General features: G+C 34.9%; 3 protein-coding genes across 3 annotated transcripts in view; 1 reads left to right on the top strand and 2 right to left on the bottom strand.

The window, feature by feature from the left end:
- The window catches only part of LOC106107750 (nose resistant to fluoxetine protein 6-like), a 23,251-nt gene extending 6,556 nt beyond the window's left edge, over positions 1-16,695 (bottom strand). The window contains 4 exon segments of the mRNA XM_013288750.1: positions 1,398-1,574; positions 2,110-2,240; positions 3,427-3,552; positions 15,869-16,695. Of these exon segments, the coding sequence (XP_013144204.1) occupies positions 1,398-1,574; positions 2,110-2,240; positions 3,427-3,552; positions 15,869-16,514 (1,080 nt within the window). The 5' untranslated portion in view covers positions 16,515-16,695.
- Positions 16,696-22,745: 6,050 nt separating this feature from the next.
- LOC106107873 (dual specificity protein phosphatase 12-like) lies at positions 22,746-26,593 on the top strand. The gene is made up of 7 exons (XM_013288881.1): positions 22,746-23,186; positions 23,304-23,435; positions 23,769-23,868; positions 24,146-24,381; positions 24,928-25,280; positions 25,748-25,937; positions 26,369-26,593. Exons 1-7 carry the CDS (start codon positions 23,075-23,077, stop codon positions 26,470-26,472), a joined length of 1,227 nt encoding a protein of 408 aa, XP_013144335.1. The 5' UTR covers positions 22,746-23,074; the 3' UTR covers positions 26,473-26,593.
- A 278-nt stretch (positions 26,594-26,871) lies between these two features.
- The window catches only part of LOC106107749 (zinc finger protein 649-like), a 3,172-nt gene continuing 2,693 nt past the window's right edge, over positions 26,872-27,350 (bottom strand). The window contains exon 6 of the mRNA XM_013288749.1: positions 26,872-26,925. Within this exon, the coding sequence (XP_013144203.1) occupies positions 26,872-26,925 (54 nt within the window). The remainder of the gene's footprint in view (positions 26,926-27,350) is intronic.

Genomic DNA, 27,350 nt, shown 5'->3' with positions numbered 1-27,350 from the left:
AGTGACCGCTACCCATAGACATCCGCAATTGCAGATACGTTGCCTACCCTTATCCGACGGAGGAGGAGACGCACATAAAGAGGATATTTCCCCTTCCTATGCATCTCCTCCACTGTCAAATCCATTTCCTCTTCCCAACCTCTCCTTATAAGAAAAGGGTGGTAAAGAGAAAGAGACTTAAATTAGGCCTCCGGCACCACACTCATCAGACGAAACACAGAATTATTTCCAATTCACGCCTGCCTTCTGTGTGGTCGTGGTATTACTGGGGGCGTGCCGGCCCTGCAGTGCTAAGATGTTAAAGCGGGCACTACCACTGCTAATAGCTGATAACAATAGCAGAGCCCGCTTTAACATCTGCGCACAGTATGGTCGCTACAATACCACGACCACACAGAAGCCAAGCGTCAAGTGAGAGCAATTCCGCGTTCCTTCCTATGAGTGTGTATACAGAGACCTAATTTTACTTCCATTATCTTTCCACCAATAACTTATAAGGAAAGGATAGGAAAAGAAAGTGGATATGACGGTAGAGGAGACGCATAAGGGGAAATACTCTCATTATATACGTCTCCTCCTCCGTCAATTAAAAGTAAGCAATGCATCTATAATTACAGATGTCTGAGGGAACTATTTGCTTTGCCATTTTGACGGATTCAGGTGGCTTGTTTATTTTTAAACTTATAAAAAAAATAGTCGTATTAACTTGGGTTACAAAGTCTAGATGTAGAGAAATGGAGTAAATAGGAAAAGATTGCGTAAATGACGAATGTTAGTACTTTAAGTCTTGTTGTCTGATGTCGAGAATATATTTGTTAGAAGCGTCTAAATAATAGTACAGTAATTACTAAATTAGTCTACATGTTGCATCAATTACTAACACGCGATGTATTGCACACATCGTCATTATTCTTAATAAAACATATTTCATAACATGCAATTTAATCGTAAATCATATTAGAGTCCGGGCGAGTGCTGTGGCCGTTGAGATTTGATGGCCTGAATATTTACGCATTTCGTCAGTGCGTTGCAACGTTACAGATAACTTTATGTTACGTTATTTGCTTCCAATTATCATTATCTAGGATAAAATTTGCAATTATGACCTGTTAGTACTCAGCACGGTCTTCAAACGATGAATTGCATGTAACAAAGACGTTAGTTATGAATGTAGGACACCATTAAAAGTAGACATAGAAAGAGATGGGTGGTTTGGAAGGTGACATGATCAAGATAGAAGTGACTGAGATGACGTATGTTAGACTTATTCAAAGACGAAAACCCGGTGCGCCTACGGGAGAAGAATAAGGTAGAGGTGATGATAGCGCGGTAAAGTTTTTACGTTGATCCCTAATAAACAGACACTCCCCGACAGCAGCAGTAGTATCAGCACATACTTACAGTAAAACTTGGAAGGTAGGGTCAGCCATGTAGGTGTACCCGCCGTGCTGCGGCGAGCGCACCGCCAGCACGGCGTGGCGCAGCGCCGGCGAGCGCACCGCGCCCAGCAGCGCGCCCACCTGCGCGCGCGAACACGAGTACGGCAGGCAGAGACCTAGGTGGAGGGTACGACGCTGGAATAAACGATACCTAATTAAAGTACCTAAATAAAAAACACAGCGTAGAACTAGTTACATTCCATTCTTTATGACTGCTCGCAATATCCCAACTGCAAAACAGTATTACCAATTCATTACATTCTTTCACACTTACTCTATCTACCGCTTTACATGCGGAGAAATTTGCGGTGCACAATCGTTTAAACATTTTGAAACGAGATGCGGAACAAAAATCAATACAAAGCAGTTTATAAATGTACCTAAAAAAGTCGTTTGGTGAAACACGGCTAGTTTTTTTTATTAATATCCCTTTGCTTGCACTCTGCATTCACTGCTATGTAATTATTTATGTGTAAAAAGAGGCGAAGTTTGTCGTGTTGCAATGAACAAGGCAATTTTTCCTGAAAACGGAAGACCGCGTATTTCCGTGACTGTACAATCAACAAAAAATGTTTGTAATTATCGTCCACTAGGAGTGAAAACCTAGTTAGATATTCCTGTCTCCTTGCTTGTTTATTTGCTTTTACATGCTAAAGTTGAAGTAGCTTACAGTTTTAACTAGTTGGTGCTGGTCTGTGGTGACGAGAAGGCGCGCGTTGTAGAATGCGGTGGCGAAGGGCGGCCCGGAGCCCGACATCGACACGTCATCACGCCATTCAGCTAGGATGGATCCATCGCTCTCTACAACACAAGTATAAATACTCCATGAAGCAATTAAAACTTTAACCCATCTTATAATATAGTTCTGCAGAATACATTCATATGCAAAAAACCTTAAAAAGAAAGTGGAAATACTATTTCCGATGGATTTTAGCCAAAGTTCCTGCAGAGTTGGTAATATGGCCTTGTTTATAAATATCGATGTAATATTTATCGATGTTTCATAATATGAAAAACCTATCATAACATTACTTAATAAGCGTGAGTCAGAGAATATAAACACATCGAGGCGAACGTGTTCATTTCTCTAGTGCGGATCTGACCGAATTCTGCTCAGCGGTTAGATAACGATGTACGCAATATGCGAGGTCACAGCACATATTTGTCTTAACCACCAACTCTTTATTACAACCTACAGAAATGGAATTCACATTTGTGTTAATTGGCAGAACCTATACTGCTGTCTAAAGAATTACCCTGCATCTCAGTCTTTCATAAAAACATCCTGAATGTGCGATGAATTTGTATTTCGATTAGGAAGGTTTATGGACGGTATGCCTACTTATTTCTCCCTTGTTTTTGTCTACTTCTTTACTTTTCCATATACTTAATAATTGTTTTCAAATTTAGCTGATATTTATTATATGCCGTTGCTTAATATGCGGTGAGTTCACATGGTTTGCCTACTTTTAGCATAAATACTATATGCGTTGATATGAGACTTAGTAAAGTTTATGCCTTATGAATATCTACATAAAGCTATAAATTATAATTGGATAGAGTTAAAGCCACTGCATCACAGGGCAATTGAGCAGTTTGTCCTTAGCCGCGCCTTGAGAAGTGACGGGCAGTAAATTGGGTTGCCTTACAACGGTAACTACGGATAACGGCCATTAAAACAATCGCTGACCGAGATTTGTGTTTACTCGCACTGCATATAAAAAGAGAAGGGGTTCAGTGACCTATTATAAAGATCTATAGAGATTAGAGTATTTTTATGTAATAAACCCTTAATAAATGGTTTATTTTACCTCTTCCGTTTACATAAACTAAATTAGCATATTGTGTGCATAATTAACGAGACCTTAGCAGTACCTTTTATAATTGCTGACTAAATATTTGTGTGAAAAGTTTAACAACCGTTGTATGCATTACTTGACTCTTCTAGACATACGTTTGTTTTCTTTTTTAAAATATTAGTACTTACTGTTGTAAGTCTTAGCGGGGCTGGTGTCGTGCTGCTCGTTGAGTACCTGGCAGAGTTCTGCGGAGCCAGTCCAGTAATTGTTGCCCCAGTAGAACATCGACGTGTATCGTCCGCTAGCGTCCTCCACTATAAATAATAAGCAAATGTTAAATACTTTGATATAGGAGTGGGTATATAATAAAACACAAAGTATATTAAACAAGAATATTAGACAAATTTTAAACGCGACGAAATAGTACGTAAGACACATACATGGGAATAAATATACATATATGGAGTGTTCAAAATGTAAAATATTACTATCTCGTTTTCATAATTTCTTTATTTATTCTTACACACAACATTTACAATTAATGACAAGACCATACAATTACGTTATTTCTTTCTTCGTATCACATCTTGCACTTTACGTTTCGCGCCTAAATTTTCGTTTTTATTATCTTTTTAATTTTATGGATTGTCGATGGCCAGTTTTTTTTTGATAAAATCATAACTTATGTAAAAATTAAATATACAAATGTTTTTCTTATTCATATTACTATTTTGATTCAACGACATTTTTATTTGTTTTAAACAATGTAATTATTATACAAATCCTGCGCCTAATACTTTAGCGCCATCTAGTGGTCGACATTGACTGACCAATACGAAAAAATTAAGATAAATATCTCTTTACACCAATTTTGTCATGTTATAAATACAACTGGTTATACTTGCAGTAGTGTATGCATATAATATTTTAAACTCAACGTTCTTACATTTTTCGAACCTTGCAACGACAAGCAATGACTGTGGTCTATAATTTACGAGTTTTTCGTTTCAGGCGCTGCGAGGTGAAATCGTTTAATCTCGTCATTTAGGAAATAAACCTTCCGATGTCAATTTGGCATTTAACCAGTAATTTTGAGGACAAGGTTCAACAAAATTGGTGGCACCAGGGTGGTAGTATTGTCCATTCAAAATGAATCAACTTCATAATAATTACTTCAATGACATTCTTGTTGATTGATTTAAAATAACTATTTTTCCATTATCAAAATACTTGTTAAAAACATATTCACGTCCCTTCAATTTATTGAAAAAATATTTTAAGTGAAAAATCATCAACATCAGAATATTCAGCATATTGCAATTTCTGAAATGTATAATTACTTCGTAGACATATTAATGTAGCAATTAAGATAGAGTTATAATCTTAAAGCTTTTAAAAATTAAAAGTAACACGAAAGGTCGTGGCCATGTTGAGATTAAGAAGAGCTATTTTAAGTCTGTGTAATTAATCTTTAAGGTTCAAGGCGAGTGACAATTGAGAGCGTTGTTCCGAAGCATACGGAAGACACAGCCTTCCTGTGCTTGTGGCGAAATTGCTTCCGTACTGCCATAATCATAGCGATCTAGTACGATGAACATATACTCTGTGACACACGACACGACACATAATGATGTGTTCTCGCTTGATTTGCAAATTATACGTTGTTTACAAGAATTAATGTAAATAAACATAACCTATAAGTTGGTAACGTGTTTTAAAAATATACAATACTTTTTTTCTATTGTGCCAGTTTAACGAGTGTCCGTTCATTAAAAAAACAAATGCATATAGTTAACCATAGATTTAAAAACTTCACAGATGTACCAGATGTGCAAATTCAAAACATTGAACACATCATTTAATATTTAGATGCACTCAGGCCCCTCATTACAGATTTGCAACACGCGGTGCATCCGCAATCGAAACGAATGCGGCAATCTCCCGAGAGGCGGGCCTCGTGTGTCGCAACTCAGAACGTTGTCCCCTCTGACATCGCAGCACGAATAAACGTATGAATAGTCTAGCTATGGATATAAAAATCCTAGCCTGGAGGCGCTTTATTACATCACTTTCTAATGTGCACAATTTAGTTCCATAATTAACTGCAACATAGCAAAGGATTTTGTATTTCTAGTCAGGTTAATGTAGAACTTCGTACATTGCTGCTCAAAAATTGCTTAAAATAGGCACTACTCAATTGGTGACAGTTATTGTGAACGCTTAACCAGTTTGTATGTAGTTTTATTTCTAAACTATATTATACCCCATCAATGGTCGTTTATATTCCCCGTGAGCTGAGGCCAGGTCAGTCGATTTGCAAATAGACCTTATGTTGTTGTAATACTATGCAACTCAGTACATGACACTGTTTCATAATTTGCGATAAACAAGCTAGAGACAGAAACGTTTATTCTAATTCGTGTTTTAATTTGAATATCCTCCTAGCGATTTACAAAGACAATTGTAACAGTCAGTTTTTATTGCCGAAGAATACGAAAAAAACAATAAACACGAGACGAAATTTTAGGCCTATGCCCAGCATTCACAGGGTTGAAAAGGTAGATAGTCAACAAAAATCAAAGTTTCATCAGATGGTTTGGTAAATGTTTGTCACCGTTACTTGCATATAACGGCACTATGATTGACCTTTTTGTACAGCAAGTGACAAATGTGTCATTAGTGACGTCCGCTGACGCAACGCGTCAACGATGTCAAATCTAAATGACGCAAGGAGGAGGGAGGCAATCCTTCATTATGTAACTTTTCCATTTGCCGCGTAAGGCAACGAAAATCTATCTAAAAATTTTTTTTACACAAAAATTGTCATATCTTTTGAAAATTATTTACTCACGACATTTCGAATAATTTGCACACCATAGACAACTACTTAATTCAATTTTATTTGGATGATTTGCAGTTTTTATAATCAAAAATACGGAAACGAGTCAACGATATTTGAGAAGTCATATAGAACTCACAATATTTATCTATTTGTTTCAGGGTTTTTGTTACGTGTGGTTTTAAGGTAATGATATCCGCATTCCTGTAATTTATGAAAAAAATGTGTTTGAAAAAGCTTTCAGTCATAGTCTAACTGATCTAAGAAAAATACGTAAAAAACTAATTTTGTGGATTTCAATGCGTTATCTTATTTTTCATTTTCGTTGGTCGTGACCAAAATATTATTTATGTTAGAAATATGCATTAACTTTTTTTTCGAAACTTCATTAAAATGGCCTAGCTCATGGATATCAAATTATAAAAATATTTGCCAATATTTCTTCTGATAGTGCTTTGACTTTTTACATTAACGTAATATATTTAGTAGCTTGTTTTTTAAAAAAAATTCAGTCGTATTCGATGAAAAATTCACTTTTGCAAATAGACATATTTTCATAGCAGATAAAAGATTCGATCACCCTGATAAATCAATGCATCAGTTTTCATTTTCAAATAACATAATAAATTTCATATTTAAACATTTAAGTAATTAGTATAAGTTTCACTGAGGCATAGCGCGGTCACGTCGTGGGGCGATGGGCAGTGGACAGTGGGCAGTGGGCACGCACCGTGCAGTGCTCGATACGCGCCGGCTGTTACGGAAGACCACTGTTTACTTTAATGTATAGTGCAAGGTACAAGCGAGGAATTATGTTTATTTATTTGAAGACATAATAAAATAAAATAAATAGCAATGAGAGATGTCTGTACTGTGTTAAATTATTGGATTTTATCTCCAATTGGAACTGTAGCGGGTAGTATTGCAGCGGCGCTGATATTTTAACATTATATGACCCGTTCTGTTATTTATTCTGCCGGTGATATCTTATAACTTAGACCCCATAACGTAGACAGCCGTGTGGTGAGTTGTGCAAGAGTACTGGGGCGCACTTTCACTGCGCGTGACGTCGCAGCCCCCGTGTCATATGTTCACCATTAACATTCTACTTGATGTCAGTAGTGAATGGGTTACTCGTACATAAAATGATGAAGGTTCGAATATAAGTTCAAGTCAGTTTTATATAAAACGCTGCTTAAAAGTCTACGAACCATATCAGCTTCTCGTAATACAAAACGTAGTGAGGTAGAATCGAACTAGTAAGAGATGTATGGATTGCGTGAAAGCTGACATGATCACGAAGGGAGTGAAGACTGAGATGACGTATGATAGATTTATGTGGAGGACAAAAACCTGTTTCGCTGACCGTACGGGAATAGGATAAGGAGGAAGTTGATGAGTTCTAGTTGACTAGACTAAGTGTCTGTTCTAATGTCTAAACATCCATACAAAACATCTTTCAATCAAGTAATTTAAGCAGTGTGAGAATGAACTAAATGACCGGCTTCTGTTACATCAAAAAAATGAGGAAACCGACGCAAAGGGTTTGTGGGACAGGATCGATGACCGAACCGGTTTCTATAAAAAAACCAAATGACGGTTCACATTCTTTTCTATTGACTCGCTTTTGGACCATCAGAATTATCAAGGAATGTTGACCAGTTGATAATAGGGACATTAACCGTAGCCTATCTTTGTTCCCATAGTATTTTTAATGTCATAGATAAGTTCATTGCATTTTAATTAATTAAATTTTATGTGAGTGATTATTGAACATCTTTGGGTGATTTAATTAACCAGAAGATAAGCCAATCTCTATCAATATTTTCGCTACAGAAATCTGTTCAGGAACCTGACCTCCATTACAGTTGCACTCTAAATAAGAAAGGTTAAACAGGGGCGGGTCATTTAATAGTTCTAGAACAAATTACTTGACTATGTACTAGTTTGAAAAATGTTCTGATTTTAAAATAACCTTCACCTTAATTCAGATTAATAGACGTATTTGAATTTAAATTAACTTTCAAATAATATCTTAAGAGCTTACTGTTCAAAAATATAGTATTTAATTTATATTAACTTCACTATCTGTCTATATGTTAACCTTTAATACTCTATGATGCGTGAAAGCGATATGGTGTCTACGGTCCGATACTCCTTGTTTCTGCCCCTTATATCATGATTTACGAAAACCGTCCCTTAATCACTAGACATATGGGTTATATTGCTGTGCATACCTTACAAAGGCTTATTAGCACCGATTTAACATTCTTACTCCCGAAGTTTGAATTACATTTCTTTCAACATTATTTGTTGCCTTGTGAATTTATGTAGAAAATAGTTTCGTTATACTTAAAAATATAACAAGGCTCTGAGTAGGTATTTTATCGTTTTTTAAAATCAAATATGTCTAATAAGCGTAAATACCATAGACAAAGATGTGTTTCGCAGCAAAGACTAAAGCCCGCTACAGACGATACATAACAGTTGGAATTGAGTGTATTTGTCGGGGTTTAATACGATTTATCGAGGCAATTCTTATTAAATTAAGTTGTTAACCTAGCTAGGCAACTATCTATTATTATTCAAGTTTGATTAAATAATAACTACAGACAATATTTGAAGTGCTAATGGAATTCGCAAATATAAAACCGTTTGCTATTAATGACTGCGCGATATTTCGCAATGCAAATAATTTCCTGCTTATGTTTTATGTTCGCGGGATTCGAACTGACTACCTTACGCAATACATCTGCCGTTTCTATCATACTCATCGAACTGTGAATTAGCTGTCTCTCTCGATGACCTGGTTCATTCAGCTTTCTTGTTTACTTTGTAGTTTAAAGAACATGAAAATAAAATGTTTTTTTTTTTTAACTGAAGGTCACGTTTGTTGTAAATGGTGAACTCGCAAGTTTTAGTAGTCAAAGTAATAGTAAAGTTAAAAATTTTCTACAACGACGACTTAGATGTTTTTTATTTTACGGTCGTACTGTATCGTGTTTTGTTAATTCATTTTGTTATAAATCAAACAAACTGTGAATGAACTCGATGTGTGAATTGGCGATTGGCGTAGGCGGTGTGAACTGATGACAATGCCTTTTCAATGTTAAGTGTTCAAAATTATTTAAGTATGTACTATTCAAGGGGTCCGGCAGTAATTTTTTTATTCCAAAAAGAATGCTTGAGTAAACAGACAAGAGATTTTTGAGTTATGTACTCGAATCTCTATGGATTGAAAGAACTTTAGCATTCTGAATTTTTTTGTTTCACATTTTGACATCTCTATGGGGACAGCTGCCCCCCTGCCCTTACCTTACGACAGCCATGACTTCAATCGTGTCTTTTTTATTATAATATAACAAATCAGTATTACCCCTTACATATTATTTTCCGCTGATACGAAGAAAAAAATATTGTACATCGGAACAAGATTTCATATTTCTTTAACAATTTTGAGTCATCATGTGATTGGGAAGTGACCTGGTGATTTTTCTATCTAAATGTTTTTCCTCACAACAATGATGCAAGCTCAGCAGCGCCACCGGCGGTTTTGGTCATCAACATTTACGTAAGACGTGTCTCGTGCCCCAGCTCTCGTGTACACCAATTACGCAAAATAATGACATACACTGCAATATAACAGTTTATGTACATGTTGTTAGATACAAATATATACTCTAACCAAGACATTTTCCCAGTTTTGTCAATAGTTTATAGTTATCATTTGCTTTTGAGGTTATCTTTTGGACGTCGTTGTATACGTCTTTAACATTATCTCTATCTTCATCAGATCGTAAAACGCAATGGAAACATGCATAGTCGTTTCTAGATGACTTTATTAACAAAAATACTTTCTTTAATAAACGAGATGTATCTCACAAAACAAATAAAAAATCAACTGATTATTACGTATAGATTAATAACAAACAATTTATTACTAAGGAAAAACAAATGAACCTTGTAATGATGGTCAACACTTTCTCAATGGAATATTGTCACGCTGTTACCTTCGGTGATGGTGACGATAGCACGAGGTAGCATAACAACTGATTTGCATATCATATTCACAACTATTTGATATAACTTTTTATTAAGTACTTTTGCCAGCGACTCCATCCACGTGAAATTAAAAAATAAACAAAAAACAAGCCTACATCCAGCAAACAACCATTCATCTGTCCATCTACAACTTCGCATTTGTAACATTAGTAAGATGTACGTAGGTAAGTAAGCTACAAATGTAGTTATCGAGTTGCCCGAGTACCAGGATATCATAGAATAATGAGTTTTTTTAACCGAATCTGTATTTGACCCTAATGCGATATTGCATGATGCAGTATGTAAGCATACACAATTATTAAATAATTTAGACAATACGTTCCCACGCACATACCAACGACTTTCAATTCAAGGGCTGTCTACATTAAAAAATATAAATAAAAGTATTATTTACATTAAAGATAGTAAGAAGAACTTTATGGTTAGAGCGTCGAAACATTTGATTATGCGAAGCTCACTGTATGTGGGACAATTGAAAATAATTGTTAAAAAACTACAATAATTCTTATTGTTATTCTTGGCCATTATTGACATATTAACAGAAGGTCAGTTACTACGGACACAGTAAGTTTGCTAGTTGGCTTTAAAAACCCATAATCGAATATTTTAATATTTTACCTATTGTTCAAAACAATAAAACTATCGACAGCCCTACATAAACAACGGCGTTGGTAATTAACGCAATTGTACGCTTCGTCGGAAGCAATAATTATCTATGGAATAATCAATTCAACTCAAGGAAAATGTCAAGTGCATTGCTGTTGTCTACAGGTGCTATCGCTTAAGATGTTCAGGGAGCACTTAGAGTTGTTAAGTAAATGCTAAGGGAGCTAAGCTTAAATTACAGAAAAGGTCTACCTCAGGCTTAGCTTAAATTATCCGTATCTCTGTCTCTATCTAATTAAAGAGGTTAGTCCAAAGATAAACCCAACATCATTCTCCGTAAAAATTTTTTTTTTTCAGTATGAAAGAGGTTTAGATCATTTTCCGTAAAAATGTTTTTTTTTTCAATATGAAAGAGGTTTAGATAATGTAATGATTACTTATGTTGCTTTATACGGTAGGCACGAGTTTAACATGATTTGGCTTGTGAAACTTGTCGGCGTAGCGAAACATCGGACAGATATGGCGAGTAAAATGCGTCTAGTTTTCCCGCATACTGCGCGTGCGCATTGCGTAGGGCTATGGCATAAGGCATAGCCCTGCCCTAGGCCTTACCACTCCTAAAGTTCCAGTGTGACAGCTTTTTTGACGTGTCTATACTTGATTTGTTAAGCGCAGTTGTATCTACAAAACATTTAACTAACTACAAATGTATTATTCTGTGCTTTTTTTTAATTCACAATTTTTAAAAAATATGTATTTGTGTTTCTCAGAATCGGATTGGGAGCTGAAAATTAAAGGTTATAGCGAGCCATGTTGAGGCAAAAGATTGGCTTATATTCCAGATAGAATCTTTTATGGTTTCTAAAAAATAAAATAAATATTAGGCGTCGTGAACATTCTATGAATATCCTTTAAATAAACGCTTATACATTTTGGGCTCACATATTGCTCGATACGACGCACGCACGCGTCGGCGTTCGCAAATATATTGACCAAACAATACATGTAATGTATAGGAAATATCTACTTGCGTTATATATTCTTTGTAAATAATAATGTAAAGGTCATATAATTTGTTAAATAAATAAAAGGATGATCGTGGGATTAGCAAACAGTGAGCGTAACATGGGGCATGAATGAAATATTTGAGTTTTTTTAATGTCTTAAAATGAACGCGGATATTACTTAACTTACAGCATAATATATAAAATTTATATTATCCTTGCCTATTATGATGGTTTGAATTAACGGTACCTATGTGATTTGTAACTTTTATATGAAATTTTACTGGCAGCTTCATTAAAAAAATATATCGAAGACATCTACAAACTATCAAGTTATAATCTATGGTTATTTAAGTATATGAATATATAGAAACTTAGGGCCTGTCCCACCAAATTGTAAATTGTCTGATAACCATCGAAATATCGGATTTCGTCCCCTTTTCTGAAAGTGTCGTCATTTGTAAGCTATCCAAGCTTCTATCAGCCAGTGGTGGGACCCTTTAGGCTCTAAGCATGCACCTTAAAATAGTGTAATTAGAGCTATTTGTTTCTCGGTTAATAATTGTGATTCGGTGAGTTCAACGGACTGACTTATCCTTGTATTTACTCTCCACTTTCATCACGCATGCAATGAGGCTGTTGACGTGAGGTGAATGAAGTTTGAGTTAAAAACTTGAGACTTATCAACAAATACCAAATAGACTTCGCAACTAAGAGACTGTTTTAAATGAATACTTTTTTATAACCAAAACAGTGGACAACGGTTTTAAACTGAGTAAATAAGTAATTCGTTCACTTTCCTTGAATAAGAGATAATTTAACTTTCGTAAAATACTTTACTTCACAAGAACATATGATCGTGACGTGACCGTTGGCAAGACCGTGCAGAATTATATCATTTAGCAACATCCATGAGTGTTTTGGTACTTTCTCTTTTATATTTTCGTCGAGCTATATCGTCTCATGTTACGTTAACGGCCATTCCTTTTTGATAAACGTTTAAAACAGCTCGCACTTGACACCTCTCTCTATAGCTTGTCTGTGGTTTGCAAAATGCGCGCGCTAAATGTCAAATGTCACATAACCATTCGGTTATACGTAAAAATAATGCAAAGTTTGTGTCATAAATTGTATTGCATACTAGTAAATTCACTTATTCAATTTACTAGGAAATATCACCGGTCTCTATAATGTTACAATATGACAGATTGTAACAATAAAGTGGCAATTTAATACGGCTTTCAGATTACGTGGGAAATGGACGGGCGGCCGGAAATGAAAGAGAACGTCTTAGATAAGCGAGATATCAACAGAGTTAGGAAGTAAGGACTCATAATCAAGCATTAGAGAAATCGTCCGATTGCATTACTACCTATTGTAAAATGGTTTGCTATTTTACGTAAATCCATGTGCCACTCAATTCTTGTGAATTGGATTTTGAGTTATACTCTCAGATATTATTGAAAGTAAAATTATTTATAATTTGAAGAATTATTTTTAAATGTTAGTTAAATCTCACAGGCAATCCATAATTATTTAATAACCATTTCGTTTTATTTAAACAAGTAAATTATTATATCGCAATTTATATAACTTGAATAGAAATTGAGATTTTAAACAGATATTATTAATTTATCGTTTGAATATGAATTAGGCAAATGCAGTTGGTTGGCAACGATCTGATAGTTTGGTCTAGATGGCAGCACATGCGCGAAGCGTTATATAACCTCAAACCTCACCTGTTGCGGACGAAGATGGACATTGGGACGTTGACGAAATGTTAGTAGAAATTGTACGAGTACTTCAAGGTCGTCATGGCGTAAGTCTGCATGGGTGTACTGACAATTGGGACATCTCAGTGCACTAATGCTAATGGAATTCAATGTTTATGAATACTAAGGAATGTAAAACAATAACGTAGATTCACAAACTAATAGACAACATAGGATTTCTCATGTAGTTAGTCAGAGAATAGACAGGAAAATTCTACTGATTGTGTAAACAGGGAAATAGATGCGTCCATCATTTTTTAAGCAAACTAAAATTAAACATATGCTAGTCCAAGGTATAATTTAAGGAAAAATTAGTAAATATGATTTTGAACTATTATTTTTTAAAAATAATGCCGATAAGCTAAAATAAAGATTGAAGAGACGAATAAAGTGCGTGCAATCATTCCATTTCATGCGCAATACAAATGATTGCGAGACAATTTTATTATTTGTATTGTATGGTAATTAGTGAACTTATACGATCTTAATACTTCTTTTATATTTACGCAATAATTTAAATTTCTTTTTGGTATTCAAAGTAAATTAATAAAAGATAAAATAAATATCTAATATTTTAAATAGTATTCTATTTTCTATTTTAAAAGCTGTATATTTATTGTTATATTATATAATTAACATAATTATTTGCCATTTTGCATACGATTATCGTTAACAAAGTGCGTCCGAAAACAAGTATAACTTTCTAATTATTGAAGGCGACGCGGAAAGCAAATAAGGCAGTCAGGTTTCACAACAAATGGTTTGTGTTTAACACATGTTACGACTTTGAAATATATTGACAAATGTTGGCCAAACAGCATCATATGAACGTGTGTAAAAAACTGCTGTTGATGTTTTTGGTTGAACTATTTGTCAAGAATAACTGTTAAATAAAATTAGCAAAGCCGCGTTCGAGTTTTGACGCGTAAAGTGCAAACATAGTTTATTATGATTGTGAGGGGAAACATCTATAAGGAATTTAAGGTTAGAAAAGCGTAATCCGCGCTCGCTGCTTGAAGGACACTAAGTGTAGAGGTTTGTAAATACCGCAAAAGCGTTCCACAACGCTTAAATTCAGAACAAAATGAAGATCCCTAAAAAGGTTGATAAGACAATTAATTGAAGGTGCTATCCAACTTTTAATCTCAGAGGATAAAAGCAAAACAAAACACAACGTAGTGTTCTAAAGCCCGCTACATACGCAAAATCTGAACAGTATGATTTTTCAGATAGAAATGTCAGATAAAACAGCGTGTACGGGTTTTACAGATATCCTACAAATCTGAATTCATTTGTAAGTCCTACATTTACGTTATAATACCACTCGATATGATCTCAGACAGAATAACAGCTAGTTCCACTTAACCAATCTCCTTCATAATACGGTTTGCCCGACAATTTAAATAACACACTATTAGTAAGCGGTCATTCACACGGAAAGTTTATGTTACATTTATTATTATGAATAAAACACAATATTGAACAACTAACTTTAAGATTATAATAAACATCGACGTCCATCGGAAGTGATTATACATGTCATAACATATGTATAATCTATTTTATTTCCTTATTCCTAGAGACTTATCTACGAGTACATCTCAATAAATTGTGTCAAGAAAGTAAGACAAGAGAAAGTTATGTATAAATCTAGTTTTTTTATTTTTTCAGGAAATTAAAGCTTACATTTTCTTCCCATTTTCATCGTGTTGTATCTTGTTATGTATTTTTAAACTATTACATAACAAGAATAAATTTAGATAAATTTATTTTAAATAAATTACAATTAGTTATTAATATAAGAGAAACGTTTACTAAGCAAAATAGATTGTCCGATTATTCAACAAACGCGACCCAGTTGAAAAGTTTCAAGTTGGCGTTACGCAACTTAATGGGGGCCGACTTCATTAACTTAAGCTATGTTGTATACGGAAACGAAGTGCGGTATGTTCATTATTAAGAAAAGAGACAAAATACTTTAGAAAACGAGAGTAGGTATGTTAAATTCTCACAGTAATTAAGGAAGTTAAAATTTGCTGAAAATAAGATCAATTTATTTAGTTACTTATTGTTTTACGCAACTTAAACTTATGGTAGAAAATACTAACATGCCACATTCAAAGTATAAAACCATAGAGCACTCATATTTTTAATACTACGGTCCGAAAAACTTTCAGACTCACTTGCGTTGCGCTTCGAGCTTTTCACCGCTAAAAATACTTAATAATTTGATAGAAATGTTAATTGAACACAACTACCTATAAGTAAAATAAGTTTAAACCACTGTATCAAATTCGCATAAAAAATCTTGAAATTCAAAATACTTGTTTGTTAATAAATAACTCACTCTTCAAAGCCCAGAGTTTCTTCATCAGCAAGCCGTTGACGTACTGCTGTAGTTCCTCCCGGCACTCTCCCTGCACCGCGTGCTGCAGCTGGCTCCACTGGCTCACCAGGATCTCCGCGTCCACTATCCTCAGCATGTTCTCAATCCCCATGAACTCCGTGTAGTTCGTCGTCTCCGCGCTCAGGCTGCTTAGCTGCAACTTCGATTCGTTCAATGTGTTTCGTATCGACTCCGTTAATTTAGATAACACATCTTTATTGGGTTTCGATGTCGTCTTGTCCATTTGTTTGGATTTCACGATATGCTGCACGTTGTGAGCCTTCTCCGTGCTGGAGATTCGTCTCTCCTGCTCCACGTCGCCGAAAGCCTCTGCGAAAGTGAGACCATCCTCATCCGCGAACACGTCCAAATTTTCCTCGCGCGCTTTATGATTTTTATTTCCATTGTGGGATACAGATCCTACGAGGTCTGAGTTGAGGCTATCATGCTCTACGCCGCCCGCTGCGGACGCCTGTTTAATGTTTTGGAAGGCATCGATGAGCCCACTCCGGAGCTTCTCCTCACGGGCATTTTCTTTGCTTGCACTCGAATTTAATTCAGCAGTCAAAACGCAGCTGGCACACAATAAAATCACAAGGAAAGACATTTTCGAAAAAAAAAATACAAAATATTTTTTTTAATTCACACACTCATGGCTCGTCACTTATTGAGTTCGTATTTGTCGTGGGTTAAGGTGCGCGCGCGGCGACACGGCGGGCCCGACTGGCGCGGCGTTGGCCGTGCTGACATAACGCCGTTACGACGTCGTAGACTTTCACTGTCGGCTGCGGGCATGGGGCACCGGGCACTGGGCAAGGTAGAGCAGCCCAGCACAGCACGGCAGGTGGGCCGCATCCTTGTAGGGCAGCCGAATGCGCGCTCCACTTCTCTTGTTGTTAAGTAACTCCTCGACTATGTTATTATAGTTATTTGATTATTATTCGGCGCAACATACACACGACCTTGCTGTTGTTACAACAGTCTCCAAAATATTACGCATTAAGTACATTGTGTTACTAAATAGATCTTTGCGTTGCTGTACAATATTGTAGAGGCATTCCAGCTTCAAAGGTTTCGATCAAAATAAATTTATTGTGACTGCAGAACTATTTGTAAAATATATTTTAATAAACTATTTAACAATATACGAGTGTCTTATATAGTTTTCTCTTTATTTCTGTAGAATATTTGATAAGTTATACACGTCACGTATAATACTTATAAGGGATTAGTATCATAAACATAACATAAGCGGATTTAAATTTAAAATTTCGTTGGTGCATAACTTTCCCGCGTTGCGTTGGTTTCGGATTATGTAATAGGTAATTTTCGAATTGTCATTTATTATTGGATTAAATTATTATTCGTCATAAATTCTTTTTTTCATTGTTCTTTTTTGTGCCAGTAATTAAGTATAAACGTCATAATGTTATAGTCAGTTAGATAACAGCGGCAGGTAGTGGCGGGGTCAAATGTTACGAGCCGACACTTTCCCTCCACAGAGGGGGTCGCTTCCATCGCGGATAAAACGCGGCCATGTGTCAAATCTTAAGTCACTTTAGTCCACCAAACAAAAGACATCAACGATATAAATTACATACAAGTTTAAGATATCGTAAGTTTTATTATTAAAATGAATATGGAGACCAGAATACCCTTGACCTCGATTCTTAAATAATGAATACTACAATTATAATAGCGCCCTTTAACTACTTTTTGTCATAAATGTCTAACTGTTTTCCTCAACCCCAGTGATTAAAATGTTTCCTCATCGTAATTTCTTCATTTGACGTAAATCTGTTCAGACCAATGGAACCTTTTCACTAACTCATAATAACTGAGATAAAATGGATAAAATGGATGGATGGAAGTTTGTTAGAGTTTGTGGCCTAAACGGCTGAACGGATTTCGATGAAATTTGGCATAAATTTAGAGGGTAGTCTGGAAGAACATATAGGCTATTCAGTTTTTTTTTCATTCCCACGCGAACCGAGTCGCGAGCGAAAGCTAGTGTTTACCTAAAGTAAACCCGCACAAATGCTACAAAACAAGATTTATTTGTTAGAAAGTATGTATTTTAAATTTAATTACTTCAACTTTCGTTCGTCCGCACATTTAGTACGCCCCGCACGTCTTGCAGCGACATCTCTTGTCTTTGACCCACATTATGTTTCCTGTTTATTAAGACGAATAATAAAAGCTATTTTCCGGTCAATTATTCATTTTCCAATTCTATAGAAATTGTTTAGAGGTTGCATTGTAATGAACACAAAGTACAAGGTAAGATGAAGTCGTAACATCGCATTACGAGAAGGTTTTTAACATAGATATCTTGGTTTCTTAAACCACAAGTTATAGTTCGTTCAAATCATTGTTTATGACTAGATTTGGACTTATAATGATCTGAAATAGGAACATATGTAAAAGTTACTTTAATTAGTAACGATTATTTTGTTGTACTGTAAGAAATATTTATTCATTATAACATACAAAACAACATTAAAAGCTATTAACTAATTCTATTGTTTCTATTATTTTGAAATTTGCCTTCTTTTGTTTGACAACCAAAAAATTCAGATAAAAAATAGCTTTTACGCATATATAACACAGAATATCTCAACCAGGGTAAGAAGTGTCGAAGGTATTTTTTTAGATCGAAATTATTGAGACAGAAATGGTGAAATTGTCTTTAAAGTGGGCGACGTATTGTTTAAAAGTGTGTCGCTGGCTGTCAATAATATGACAGTTTTTATTTGTTTCTATTCTATGTAAATTAACCATGTATAGTTAATGTATGGCAAAGAAACGCGGAAGAGCCGATGCGTGTGAATATGGCTTTATCTCGACCGACAGAAAGTGACACAATGAGACAATGCGAAATCCCTTGCGAAACCGCGACAAGCTATTATTAATTGCTGTTACCATGCGATGCGGAAAAAATGTGGACAATTTTAATTACTTTCAGATCGTAGACTGAAGTTCATTTTCAATTTTTGTATTCTTATTAATCTTTTCTCGTATCCTCCTAGCCATATAATATATGTTAAAATGGACCATGGAAAGTGTCTCGTTTTAAAAGTGCTACCGTACGAACATGGGAGCATTTGTTCTATTTCAACATTTTCTTAACGCTCGTTATAAAACCGCACGTACGAATGAAGCTTATGTAATTAAAAAAATAAACTAACTTAATTCCTCAATGCTTACGTGCTATGTCTATATGTTTTAGAACAATCTCGGTAAGACAAAACTCATGGTAACCATTTATTATCTATGCACTGGCACACGCTTCGGCTTACATAATAGCTTATCTGTGTCAAACCTGGGAGCACACGCGACTCCGCACCGCCGGCATTATTGATACATACCAGCCTTCTTGTAATAAACAAATCATCGTAAAGGTCTTTGTGAGTTTTCATTGCAGTAAGACATTAAAAAACAGCTCTGAGGGATGGTGTTTCTCCGCGCTAAAAACCTACGATAAAAATTGTGTGACATTTTTCTTCTTTGCAAAGTACTAATATAACTTTAAACTGTATAATTTTAGTTTTGTCTACATATTCACAGTTCTATTTGAACAGTTTGTGTCACAACTAAGCGTATGTAGCGAGCTTAACATATAATTAGTACAAAGTTATTACTACAGGGAAACTATTAAAGTTCATTGTAAAATTTATGTAATTTATATGCAGTCATTTTTGTATATGACAACAAAAATATATTCACTTCCTTAATTTTTTAATACCACATTGACCAAACCTTTTAATTTTTAATTATTTATCAAACATTGCTTGGACATTTCTAATATTTATTTAACCACAAGGTCGAAGCGATTTGGTTATTTGATAAGTATAAATATTGCTGAACGGCGAAACGCTTAGAGATATCAAGTTCACTTAAAAATGAATTGACGTTAAGGCCAGCTTAATATATGATTAAACAACCTTTAAAAAAGAAGGTACAATTCAAAGTAAATTATTAATTAAACTCGCTGCCGCCTGCGACTCCGTCCGTGTAATTAAATTAGAGTAGCCAATGTGTTCATCCAAACTATGTTCTACATCTATGCCAAATTTCATCGAGATCCTTTGTGACGTTTTGGAAACTCTAACAAACATCCATCCACCTATCTAAACTTTCGCATTTACAATTTTAGTAAGACAGAATATTTTGTAACTTATACTTACTTTTTTAAATCTAGATAAATCATGCATTTTAACATAAACTTTTATGTGCGAAATTGCGGTAAGTACTGTTTATAATTGTTGAAGTAAAATTGCTAAAATTCTTGTCGACCTTGTCTCACATGAGAACGAGCAATACCCTTCCTTATTATTTACTAAATTCAACTGTCTACTATGAAAATGTATTTTTTTTTTAGGATACAAACATTAAAGGGGGTTAAAACAGAAATATTTCAGACCTTCTGTTAATAGCAAAAATATAGTTTACGTAGTTTTACATTACATAGTTTTTACGTGGTTTTACATAGTTTGTTAAAAGAGTTTTCTAAAAACTCATTCAAATTAAAAAAATGCGAAAGTTTTGCCCTAAGATTACTTATGGTGTTAAAATCTTACAGCCACACTTACAGTAATTAGTAACTTGTATTTAACTTGCTTATATCCAAGTTAAATATTATTAACGAGAAAGTGGAATTTGCTATCAACTAACACTTATATGTGACCATTGAATGTGCGGAAATACAAGAGGTATCAATAACTATTCAGGAAGAAAATATCTCTGGCCTGGCTAAAGTCAACACTTGCTCTCAATAAATTCGAAGAAAATATTAACTAACTAACATTATCTAGTTGTCTAAATAATTTCTAGTCTACAAAATCAGTTACAACTTAGCTGTTTTAAGTTATTTTAGTCAATAAAAACAATTCTGTCTCTACTAATATGATCATATGATTTGTATTTTTGGATTTTTATGTATATTAGAATATTTTAAAAACTACTTGGCTTATGTAAAAATTCTCGCACCATAAAACTGTGATATTAGTAACATAGGCTAAATTTTTTTCTTTTTATTCACGCGGACGATGTCGCGGGCAACAGCTAGTATCCAATATTTTTGTTTTTAGCTTAATTCTCGGGTAATTTTTGTCTTGGTAGCGGGTGCGGTGGCGTGAAACATGATGTAACACTGTTCTCGATTTCTTCGCCGCAAGATTAAGAAAGACCTTCCCCCCGCTCTGCACCGCCTGCCCCCCGTACCCTAGGCGCTCGCACGCTCTGGTTTCTGATGCCAAATACCTCTATCGATCTACCATAGAGATTTGAAACATTTTATTTTATTATTTATTAAGAATAAAGTAATTTTACAAAGCACACGTATATTTAACGATCTTATTTCTTTACTAGTTACCTTTTGTAGTTTGTTTATTTACCATAAGCAATTTAAGCACAAAGTTACAAAGGAATATTGCAATTTTTCATCACGTCTGAAGTTATGAAGCAATGTATTTTTAAGTTTTGTGTCGAAAGATCACGCTAGTCCGTAAGGGTGCGGTTACACAAGACACTATAGCTAACTGCAAGTCATCGTTATCCAACACCTAGCAAATGATATGCGTGTGGAAAGCGGATTCGCGAATTCACTTATCTAATAACGAATTGCGATATAGTTGACCGTGTCTTTGACATGATACATATGTAACAGACCCGGTCTCTTGACCTAGTGCCAAGGCCTCATAAATCTCTGGAAAATTTAGTATTAATTTGATATTGCTATCAACTAGAGGTTACTATTGGCCTAAGTGTTGGTGCTACGCGAACTGGTTGTTAGAATGTTGAAATAAAATCGTTTCAACATTTCCAGAGAAAGGAGGAAAACTTTGAATACTCGCTATTTTTTCTGCTACATGTAGAGCGTCCCTTATTTTAATTACTGGATGCTGAATGTGTTTTAACTGCCACCATCTCAGCGGATTGTTTTCGTATTTCGTTTGTACACCACGACACAGTAATTTGGAGAAAGCATCTTAATACACGAAAGAAACCTTTTAAATAATGTCTTATATGATCTACTGTTCAAAAAGCTACTAAAAGTTTCATAATGAACTTTATTCCGGATTGTATTTCTTAATACTTCGTTTCTAGGAAAAAATTTAAATGTCATTAGGAGCATACGGTTATATCGATGACTTTGCAATTTTACAATCTCAAGACGGGTATTTGAGCGAGGCAAAACCCAAATTCCGCTTTCGTGAATATTTCGCAACACGCCCCGCGTTGCACCAGCCGTAAGCAGTGAGAGGGTCGCTCATTAATGTTTGTTTTGAGGAAATCTTTTAACAAACGAACAAATATTTAAACGACTCATTTCCCAACATAAGATATTTTAAAACAATAACTAATTGTTTATTGAGGTCAAATATTTATGTTGGAGAGTAAGCATGTAAATGTGAAATAACTTTTTTTACCTAATACCCCCGAATTGAATAGAATTGACGATTGCAGGTTTAACTTGACTTGACGGACTTTACCTTTCTCCTGACACGATAAACAGTCTTCTGGGGAGTCCCTTAAAGATGTTTATTAAGACAATCTGAAGCAAAAAAGGAATTGTGCAAATCACAAATGGTTTTACTCGTTGGATTTACTGCATGCTATATTGCTGAAAAAAATTGTCAGGCGTTAACGCGTAGAATAGAAAGAGTAAAGCACAAATTATGTAAGATAGAAAAATAATATTACAAATTGTTTCAGAAAATATACAATTGACGAATTTCAGTTTCACTTACAGAGACACCTATTTTATCTACAAATATAATCTGTGTTTATGACAGTCGTTTGATGTAAAAAAAAAAATCAAATGTCAGTTGTCAAAATTATAAATAATTTCCGCCAATTTGCGCGGGCAAAATATTTTATCAAAACCACGATTAACCAAAACTTTAATCAATAATTGTATAACAATAAAAGTCAATTGCAGAATATATTTTGTTGTAAACATTCAAAAGAAAAACAAAATCGTCGAGACGTCACATCGCAAACATATTAACTCACTAAATATTATTGATTTTTTGCTTTAGTTGAATATTTTGCCCCTATTATACTTTAAAGATTTTATAAGCAAGCAGTGTAGTGTAAGGAGCTGGTATATCTTTGTTTATGTTCAGTTTTTGTTCATATATCGTGTGTTTATTGTCAAAATAAATGGCTAAGCAAATAGCTGAAGTGGAAATCCATGCGACGGATACAGACAGCCGGGTAGAAGATGAGAACCTGGATGTCAGTGTGGACCTTATTGACGACAACCTTTATTTGGGCAAGTATTTAGCGAGATAATATTTTTAATTATTAATCGCCAACAAAAAAATACCTGTAGAAAATTAAACAGTACAGTATTGAATTCAAATTTGGTTCAAAATTCAAATCTTTATAGGTAATTTGGCTTGTGCTCGAGATGAGAAATCCTTACAGAAGCTTCAGATCTCTCACATCCTCACTATAGACCTGGTGCCACTGCCCAGGTCTATACTGGACAGACTTAATCTCACATTTAAGTTCATTAAACGTAAGTTATATACATATAATCAATTTAATTATAGGGACACAGAAAAGGAGATAAGTTCTTTTCCCTGTAAATGAAAGGCGACATATCTACAGTTGTGGATGTTGGTGGTTGATTCACTTTTTTGGTGAACTCAGGTGGTCGCTAGCTTGTTAACCATATTGTAATTTAAAAAATAATAATATTGAAAAAACTGCTAACATTGGTAATATTTAGTAAGCATTTTTTTGTTGTGATAACCATTTCTTGGCTATTTTATTTTGATACTCAGAATAGACTAAATGGCACCCGCCTTTGTATTGTCCTTGTAATAAAAATGTATTTACCATTTTACAGTAGCTGATGTACCCAAAGAAGATCTCATCAGTCAACTACCAGAGACAAATGATTTTATAAAACAAGCCATAACTAATGGAGGCAATGTTTTAGTCCATTGGTGAGCATTTACATTTGTATTACAAACATTAAAAAAATATTTTGCAATACCATAATATACAGCTTTGAATAGTGGACAAGTTATTTTAAACAGATAATGGATATAGTTAATTCCAGATCTAGTATATTAGACAATTACTGTCAATATAATTGTATAAGAAATCTATATTTTTGTTAAAATAGTTTTTTGCTTGCATTTATTAACCTTGGCATATGGTCGATATATCTAAAAATAATATTCAATATAATTGTTTGTATTAAAATTTTCGTTTTTTCAGTTATTTCGGTGTATCAAGATCAGCCGCAGTTGTGATTGCATATATAATGGAGAAATACGGCTTGTGCTATGAAGATGCCTTCACACTTGTGAAGAGTAAGCGAAGGTTTATCGGACCCAATGTTGGTTTTGTGGCGCAACTCAAATTGTTTGGACATATGGGATATAGAATTAATAGAGATGATCCACGCTTTAAGCAGTTCAGGTTGAAAATGGCAGGACAGAAATTAAAACAAGGTAAATGTTATGAATACTCTTAATAATTGATAATTTATCTCAGTGTAAAAACTGTAAGACTTAGGGCCTCATCATTCATCCACTTGCCCTTATCCCTTATGGAGGGTCGGCACAGTAACTAAGACAGTTATCTAAGACTTATGGTCTGTCCCACCAAATTGTAAATTGTCAGATAATCAAATGTGGAAAATATGTGATGGAAATATCGGACTTTGTTTCCTTACAGTGCTATAATTTTTAAGCTATCTGAGCCTCTACCTGTCAGTGGCGGGATAGGTCCTTAGTCTCTTAAGAAGCAAGTAAACATTTACCTCATATACTGGCAACACACCTGTAGTTTCTCGCATATTACAGATTTCCATAGAGGTAGTTGATCAGTTAATCATCTTGGAGTCGCTCGTTTTCCCCCTTATTAAATTAAAAAACGCCAAGAACTTGCTGTTAATACTCGCACTTGCTTTGATCCAACATGGTTGACCATCAAAATTAAAAGGAAACTCATTTCCACTCAGAAAATAAAATGAAATATATGAATTTAATTTCCAGTGAAAATAATTCCACAACTATTCGCTGACCTTATAAAACCTGACCCTGGGTTGGTCCGAGAGCGACCTGACCCTATAGTATACCGGTGTAAGAAGTGTCGACGTGTGGTGGCCAGTCAGAGCAACATAATACCGCATTTACCCAAGCAAGTGAAAGTAGAACTGGCGAAAAAAGGTATACGACCACCACCTAGTAAGCTGACAGGGTTGAACTGTGCGGAGAATGGACAGTTACTGATAGAGAAACTGAAGAATTTGGCCTGTCAGATCATGGACCAGACGGTGGAGAGTGAAGAGTCCAGCGATTCGAACTGTTCAGCGCAGATGCAGGATGCTGATGAAGGCACCAGTCAGGTAATAATAATCTTGTTGCATTCATCTATCAAATAGTTCATGATTTTTAAGCAATAGTAACAAAGTGTTAGTTTTCCATAGATCTACATATAATGAGATGCATCGATCTAAAGAGCCTCTAACAGTCGAATACTGAAACGAAACTTAAACCATTAGCTTTGTAAATTCCGCTTACAATCTCACAGGCATCAACATTTTTAAAGAATGCAACATGGCCTTAATATTTAAGACGCTATTACTTATTTAAATAAAAGTTCAATATTCTTCTGTTAGTGTTTTTTCTTATAAATTGTATGCTAAGGTCTCGGACACAAAACTTGTGAGGAATGGAGTACAGTGGGCTAAAACCTCAGCTAATATAGACATTTTCACCTAATGCTTTGAATGTCTATGTAAGTCGAGATTTTAGCCCACTGTACCTCGTTCCGAGATAGATAGTTTTGTATCCCGTCTTCACGCACTGTCAGGTGCTGGACGGTTACACGGAGGGCAACATGGTGGACAGCAGTATCACGTGTCGCGGGGACGAGCGCAGCTGCCGGCTGGTGTGGTTCGTGGAGCCGATGTCGTGGATGCGCGGCGTGGGCAGCGAGCCGCACGGCAAGCTGCACTGCCCCAAGTGCCACAACAAGATCGGCAGCTTCAGCTGGATCATGGGTACACTACACAGCGCCGCGATACACATAAGGCCCTTTGTACACAACGCGATACATCGCCTACTGTCGTCATAGCGACTTTAGTCGCTAAGCAACTTTCGCAATACAATTTCAGAGTTACGTACGTTGTGGACATTTTATTCTTTCGTCACTAATATTAATCGTTAAAAAGCAAGCAGTTAAAATCAATGGCTGTTATTGCCAAAGTTGGCATAGGAAATCTAAATATTCTGTGACTCATGAAGAAACAGAGGACTTGTGTCGACGATACCATTTTCTGTATTTAGCTATGCTATACGGTTATTATAGCTTAAAAGTTTTGTGTACAAAGGGCCTAATAAAAATTATCTAATAAAAATAATACTAAAAGAATACAATACTTTTTTAAATTAAATATATTGTTTTCTTTATGTGGTTTTTGTATATTTTCAGGTTGCAAATGTCCGTGCGGTCAGAAAGTGGCTCCAGCATTTTATTTAGTACCTTCGAAAGTGGAGTGGTCCAACATAGTACAAAATGTACAAATCACTGTTTAAAGTCATTTTAAAAGCTTTTTACAGATTTTTCATGGCTTAAAGTCATTGCAACTATGAATTATTTCTAATCATCTTTGTTATAATTCTCGTTGACATGTTAAAAAATAGTTATATTTTAAAATAAATAGGAGTTTCTAATAGATTTGTTACAATTTAATTAATCATGTTTTAAATATCAAATTTAAATTATATACTTGTGTGTTACTTCAATGAATTACTTGAAAATAAACATAGACCGTTGTTAGTTGTTTACACTTAAAACATAAAGGGAGAAATAATAAACATCATTAAATTATCTATTTATTGTTTTCTTTGGTAAAATAAATGATTAAAACAGTTGCCTTTTTTAAAATTTAAAACAGCATATTTTAAAAGACCATTTGAAACTACATAATCATACTAGAAACGGCTGAACAGATTTCGATGAAATTTTGTACAGTTGCAGAGTATAATCTGGAAGAAAATATAGGCTATTTGTTTTTTATTACACGCGGCCGATAGCTGGTTAATTATATATTTCTAGAATTAGGAAAAACAAAAGTAGCCTATCTGTTCTTCAAATTCTCATCGAGATCCGTCCAACCGTTTAGGCTACAAACTTGTAACAGACATCCATCCAAATTTTCGCATTTATATCAGTAACATATCACGCAAAGTTGCGAGCAACAGCTAGTTAATAGACTAGCCCTTAAATGCTAATTTCAGTATAGGTTTTCAGTCTCAAATTAAGGGAAATATAATGAGAAATCTTGGTTTCAATAAAAACTATACTTTATTTGTAGACTTATGGCAACAATGTGCATTTCTGGGCTAGCGCTGCACAGTGGGCAGATGCGGCTGCAGCGGCGTGCCGTCGCGGCGCAGCGGCGGGATGTGGT

Source organism: Papilio polytes, unplaced genomic scaffold, assembly GCF_000836215.1.
Source record: "Papilio polytes unplaced genomic scaffold, Ppol_1.0 DF821845.1, whole genome shotgun sequence".
NCBI lineage: Eukaryota > Metazoa > Arthropoda > Insecta > Lepidoptera > Papilionidae > Papilio > Papilio polytes.
Note: the sequence above shows the minus strand (reverse complement) of the source record. Positions and strands in the feature narration are given on the sequence as shown.